Source organism: Corvus brachyrhynchos, unplaced genomic scaffold (genome assembly GCF_000691975.1).
Source record: "Corvus brachyrhynchos isolate BGI_N302 unplaced genomic scaffold, ASM69197v1 scaffold46, whole genome shotgun sequence".
Classification (NCBI taxonomy): Eukaryota; Metazoa; Chordata; class Aves; order Passeriformes; family Corvidae; genus Corvus; species Corvus brachyrhynchos.
The window spans coordinates 1466066-1472332 of record NW_008238838.1 but is presented as its reverse complement, the minus strand read 5'-3'; the positions used below and the strand labels follow the sequence as shown (position 1 = coordinate 1472332).

General features: G+C 53.9%; 1 protein-coding gene across 1 annotated transcript in view; it reads right to left on the bottom strand.

Annotated features, from left to right (window-relative positions):
* KIRREL3 (kin of IRRE like 3 (Drosophila)) overlaps window positions 1-6267 on the bottom strand; it is a 142219-nt gene that overhangs the window by 5085 nt on the left and 130867 nt on the right. Inside the window, exon 16 of the mRNA XM_017738339.1 lies at window positions 2914-3023. Within this exon, the coding sequence (XP_017593828.1) occupies window positions 2914-3023 (110 nt within the window). The remainder of the gene's footprint in view (window positions 1-2913; window positions 3024-6267) is intronic.

Below are 6267 nucleotides of genomic sequence, written 5' to 3'. Positions count from 1 at the left end.
GGGGTGTAGTGTGGAGGCCAGGGGGGAGCTGTTTGCCAGCGTGGCTGCTCCTCGCTAACATCCACAGTAATGATCCCGAGGCCCCGGCATGGCAACGACAGCCACAGCTGCTGCTGAAGTGCAGGGTGTGATGAACACTGCTGAGGGCGAGGAGATCACCTCAAGGGACGGAGATCTCACAGGAGGCAAATGGGGAAGCAGAGGGAATAATGCTGGCGCTGGGAGGAGGGAGAGCTGGAAAATCCCGGGGTGAGGATAGGGAGGTGCTGGGCGCTGCCCTCCTCCTCCTGCCAGAGAGGTCTCATTGCTGCTCATCAGCAAGAGGAAGTTTTTAACTTGGTCCTTCACTTCATTGACAAAGTCGGAACATTTTATCAGGAATCTGTTTGCCGTCCAAGGCTGGGTGTCTGATGGCCGGAGGAGGATGCCCACACCGGCTGTTGGATACAGCAAGGAGGTGGATGAGGGAGAGATGGGGTCCCTGTGGACTCTGAGGAGAGAAAGAATCAGGGAGTATTTCCTGGGAACATGCTGGCAGAGGGCAGATGAGGGTGGGGAGGCTCCAATCCAGGCAGGGGAGGGGACTTTGATGCCTTCTCCCTGCAGGTAGGATGTCCCAGCTGGTGCCAAACCCTCCCAGCATCAGCGTCAGAGATCACGGACCATCTCTTCCAGCTCCTGAACGGTGCTGATCCAACGATGTCATTTCCAACTGCTGTATTTTCAGGGAAAATGCCTGGATTTGGCCAGGAGAGGGGAAGGATCACCCTCTTCCAGTCCAGCCAGGCTCTGTTGTGCCACATCCAAAAGCGCTCAGCTTTGCCTTCCCTGTTTGCACTTAAACAGTTCCTCTGTGCCGTGACCAAACCACCTCTCACCAGTCTGGCTGATAACCCCAGGAGCTCCATGACCTCCCTCTCTCCCTGGAAGGCATTTTTCCCCAGCTCTCAAACAAATGTTGTCATTTTTTCTGCACCATTTCCACCCTGCCAGGATCCTCATTGCAACGTGTCCGGCACAGCTCTGCTCCCAGCCACACCAAGGCACACACTGATGTGAAATCCTGCAAATATAATCTAAGAAAGGCCCCAGGACGGCTTCCAAGACCCTGTCCCATGACCACTCTCTTCCTTGTTCACTCACAGTGGTAAATATTCTGCTGAGGCTTCGGGTGTGCTTCCAGCCTGGTGGCTACAGTCTGGAGTGGGATTTGGGATGATCCCAGATGCCCCCGTGGGAGCCAGATCTGGGCTCGGCACTGCTGATCACACAGATGATGTACAGGGTCCCATGGAGAGGAAGCTTCTCATTCCCCTTCATCCCAGCAGATCGCTCCAAACCCAGTCCCAGCCTCCTCTGCCCTTCCAGCCTTGCAAATCCCACCGTGGACTTGCAGATTTCTCAGGGCAAAGCCCTACTGGGAGCAAAGGTCTTGGGATGGGTTTCGGTGCTGGGATGAGTCGCCAGATCTCCACCTCCTCCTCCTCCTCGTTGTTTGGAGGCTCCCTGGCTGTCTAAATGCTCTGACAATCCTGACAATTCCAGCAAGCAATTCCACCCACCCTACGATGCTCAGTCTTGCCTTCCCACCAGGGATTCACGGAATGGCTTTTGCAGGCAGGACACACAAGTGCTGTCCAAAAACTGGAGAGTTAGAGGGGGGAAAAAGCCACCCAGCAGCCTAGAAAGCAGCCACTGGCTTCTTCCCCCCCTTCTCCCTTTCCCATCCACTCTTTTCTCTCCTTTTTTACAGTCACTCACCTTCGTTTGCCATTTTTCAGCTTCTGTTTGTCAACAGCAAGTGAAAGCGAAGGCAAACTGGGGCTGAGACAGAGAGAACAGTGACCACAGCGGGCTGCTGGTGAGCATGCACAGTCCACGCTGAGTTTCCTGGGATCTCAGCCATCCACCTCTTGCCCTGGCCGTGTCTGTCCGTCCCCTCAGGTGGCCTTGGGCAGGTGACACCTCCCCGGCTGTTACAGACCCAGGTGCAGACTGGGTGTGCATCCGGCCCTGCGCACACACCTGGCTGGTTAATGAGCTCCTTATCACCTCGTGCTCATCCCTTGCGAGTCTCCCTGCCCTCCGCAGCTTTCCAGATGTGAGGTGGAAAATTTGCTTTGCGATTAGCCCGGCGGGCAGCTGGGCCACCGCAATCAACCCCTCCCAACTCTTCCGCCTCACCTGCCAAGTTTCACTCGAGGAGTTTTTAGGGCAGGAGGATGTGGATCTCCAGAACAGGATCTTTGGAAGGGCATCTTTGCCTTGGGTGGTTATTACGGGGCTGAGCAACAGCGCCCTTGCTCGTTACCAGTTCTGTTATCCTTTGTGCGAGCTGGGTAAAAGGAGAGAAGTGCTGGAAGGAGGGGGGGGGGGCGGAATTTACTTCAATTTTGTTTTGTTGTTTTCTCTTTACTTTTAATTCTGTTAGTAATAAAGCTCTTTCATTGTACTGCAACTGTTTAAGGTTTGTGCCTGCTTTGCTTTTCTCCTAATTCTTATCTCACAGAAGGAAAATAAGTAAATAATGAATATTTTGAATCAAAACCACTACATTTAATTGGTGTTTCTGCCCGGTTTCGAACTCAACCCGCTACATCACCTCGTGCTCATCCCTTGCGAGTCTCCCTGCCCTCCGCAGCTTTCCAGATGTGAGGTGGAAAATTTGCTTTGCGATTAGCCCGGCGGGCAGCTGGGCCACCGCAATCAACCCCTCCCAACTCTTCCGCCTCACCTGCCAAGTTTCACTCGAGGAGTTTTTAGGGCAGGAGGATGTGGATCTCCAGAACAGGATCTTTGGAAGGGCATCTTTGCCTTGGGTGGTTATTACGGGGCTGAGCAACAGCGCCCTTGCTCGTTACCATCAGACTTTGGCCCGGAGCAATCGCTTAGGGCGGGGAAGGAATTCCTTACCATCAGCTGCTTGATGGTCGGGTGCTCCTCGGCCTCCCTGCCTGAGGCCGGCTCCTTGTGCACGATCTCCACACGGATATCGTTCTTGGCAGAAACCACACCCTTGAGATCTGGGAAAAGAGGGAGAGGGAGAAGGGGGTTAGTCCGAGGCAGCAGTGGAGCTTCTGCAGGGACCTGCAAGATGCCTGGCAGCACCAGGGAAAATAAACCCGGCTTAGCAAGCCCACTGGAGAGCTGGAGGAGCGATATTTGCATTGCCATGAGGTAGGGACAGCTCAGACTCCTACAGGAATTCCTTTGGGAGCTCGGTTGGCCTCTGCCACACTCACGGGGCTGTGACCAGGGGCTGGTCCCAGGGACCAGGGACTCCCCACAGGGAGTGGGGTCACTGTCCAGCCTGCTGACCCGTAGGAAATGCTGCTCCTGAGGGATGGACTAGCTCTGCCCAGGGACTGGGAACCCCTGAGAAAAGCTTCCCCCAGTCTGGGGTGCAGACAACACATGGAAAAGGCCAAGCAATGAGCACAGGGATGGTTTTATCATCTCCAAGCAGCCTGGAGACAACAATGAGAGAAGAGAGAAACATTCCTGGAGAGACTCCCTGCCTTCCCTGAAGGTGTCAGGCGTGCTTTGAACAAGTCATTTTAGCAGAATTAAACCACAGATGTGGAGCAGCGGGAGCAGAACGGCGGCGCAAAGCTGAGATGAAAAGCAGAGATGGAGGCAAATCTGAGCAGCGAGACCTCAACAGCTTTGAAGCCGGTCCCCAGCCACGGATCTGGCTCTCACCTCCCACGATGGCTGTGCCAGCCCTCCCAGACCCAAAACCTGCCTTGAACCGCCGGTTTGTCAGATCTATCTCCAGCTGACGGATGCAGCCAAGCCAGGATTGCAGGGATCAGTCCAGAAAGGACTGGAGCCCCCAGGAGTTTTATCTCTAAACCAAACCGAATGGTGTAACCGACACCAGCTTGAAGCTCCATCCTCGAATTCATCTCTCCCAGCATCCCCTGTCCTCGATACGCGCAGCCCCCAGACCTCTCCAAGTCTCAGGGCACAAGGCAAAGGCTTTCACTGGGAAGTTACTACAGCTTTTTTTTTTAATGTTTTCCTGCTGGGACCACGTTCCTGGTGCTGGAGCCTCCGTCTTTAATCACAAGGAGAAGCTAATCAGTGTCTTGCAGCTCCTCTCCCAGGAGTGTTCCCCCTTAAATAACTCTGGGCCGTTAAGTCACTGAAGATACAACAACAGATGTGCAGTAAAGTAAATTTTTTTTTCTTTTCCAGAGCCTCCAGGCTCGGTGTGCCTGCACCTGGTCCTTTTTTCTTTTGCTGCATTTTCCCAGAACATGGTCAGGAATTGCCCCCCCCAGTGCTGTTAGCTGTGGTCAGTGGCTGGGTCAGGAGATTCCTTCTCCAGAGTGACTGCACTGGGTCACTGTGTCCCCTCCACACAACAGCCTGCACCAGGATGTTGTTGTAAATGATGGCACAACGCTCCAGTATTTGTCTTGGGAGAGGAATCTGCAGTCATCCTGGCAGGAAATGGCTCCTTCTCCTGATATCCAAGCGCTCTGTTGATCCCATCATTCCTGAGCTGATCCCTGTAATAACTCTGCACATCACACACCACTAGCAGGGATGAAATTCCTTTCCTCACCTTTCAGCCTGGCGCTTCTGCCCTCCTGCCACCGGAGACAGTGGCCACAGCATCCAGTTGGCATCAGCACCTCTAAACTGGGGTAAAAGCCCATCCACCTGGCACATCCAAGTCCTTCCCTGCAGGGTTCTGCACCCTGAGTGTCCCTGGGGTCTGGTTCAGCTGCTCCCAGTTCCCCCAAACCCAAGGAGAGACTCTGTTTTGGGAGCTTCCAGTGGTTTTTGGAGCCAGGTGAAGGGGAACTGAGGGGCCTCAGTGCCACCAGCACCCCCTGCACGGATCTCAGGCTGGGGAATCCCACCTGCACCCCAGATTTGCTGCTGTCCCCAGCTGGGTCTGGCTCTTCCCTTCCCATAAGGTTTTGGGGAGGGAAGGGAGATCAGGGCAGGGATCTTTGCTGATTTCTTGGGTGATCTGCTTATTCTGATCCCGAAGGGAATGGCAAAGAAGCCTTGTAGGGAGCACAGGGACCCCTGCCCTGGCCTGGGCGTGCTGCTGACCTGTCCCCAGGGAATCACAGTGCCAGGGAGCAGCAGAGCAGGGAAGATGCCCAGACCCAGCAGCCTGTGCTGTACCTGAGTCCCAAAAACCTTTTCTAAGCAGGACAGCACTGGAAGAACAGTGGAAGAAAGGGACTTCAAACCCTGCCCAGTGCCCTCTCTCCAGAACCTATCTTCCCAGCCCTGGTGAGGAAAATGCCTCTTCTTCCTGATTTACCAATGGGATAAATCACACAAGGCATTTGGCTGGGATGGCCTTGTCCCCTCCTGGCTTTCCCCTTGAAGAGCAGCCCATCCTTGCACGCCTCCAGCTTGTGAGGGTCTAAATCCTGGTGTTTTCACCACGTCTGGGATCTGTTGTCATGACATTGCTGTGAAATCATGGGTCCTGTGAAGAGCCCTGCACCATCTGGTTCCATCAAACGAGCGGGAAATAATGAACCACAAGCTCTCTGTTTCTCTGAAGGATGTGGCATGGGGAAAAAACAGCCCATGGACTCGGGAACACGGTGTGGTCCTGCTTCCTTCAGGTGCTTGCATTGTCCCTTGCTGCCAAATGACCTCCACGACATCAAACTGGCCTGGTATTGGGTCCTGTCCATCAGCAATCCTTCCCCAAAAAGCAAGAGAAATGACTTTCCCCATTTGATTCGTTAATTCTTGCTAATGGAGGCTGTGAGAGTTCAAATAAAATGGGATAAAACAGGGAGAGGCCTCATTATCATGCTGAAAATTAAACACATTTCTGCAGTGGGGGGCCATGTGTGTCTGTACTGAATCCAGGTGCAGCCTGGTGTCTTTGATGGCTTTGTAAACCATCAAGGGGGGGTGAAAAAAATAAAAGAACAACAACTGGGTTTTCTGGCACACACGTGGAGAGTTTGGCATCCCGGAATCCGCACCACGCGTCTCGCGAGCCGGGAGCAGCGCCAAGGATCTCCTCCTCTCCCCAGAGGCTTGGAATGCTCTAGACAATCACACTCTTCTCCCTCCTGGTTTGGTGCCTTTTCATGGAGCCAATGATTCCCCTTTAATTTCCTGGTGTCTTTTTAATGAGGCCAGACAATCCCACGCTGTTTCCCCCTCCTCCTCCTCTACCTGCGTCTCTGATGTCACTTTGACTTGTATTCCCACTGCAGCCAGACTCCAAAACGCATGAGTCCCATGAAAAACCACTCTGCTGGCTGTCATTCC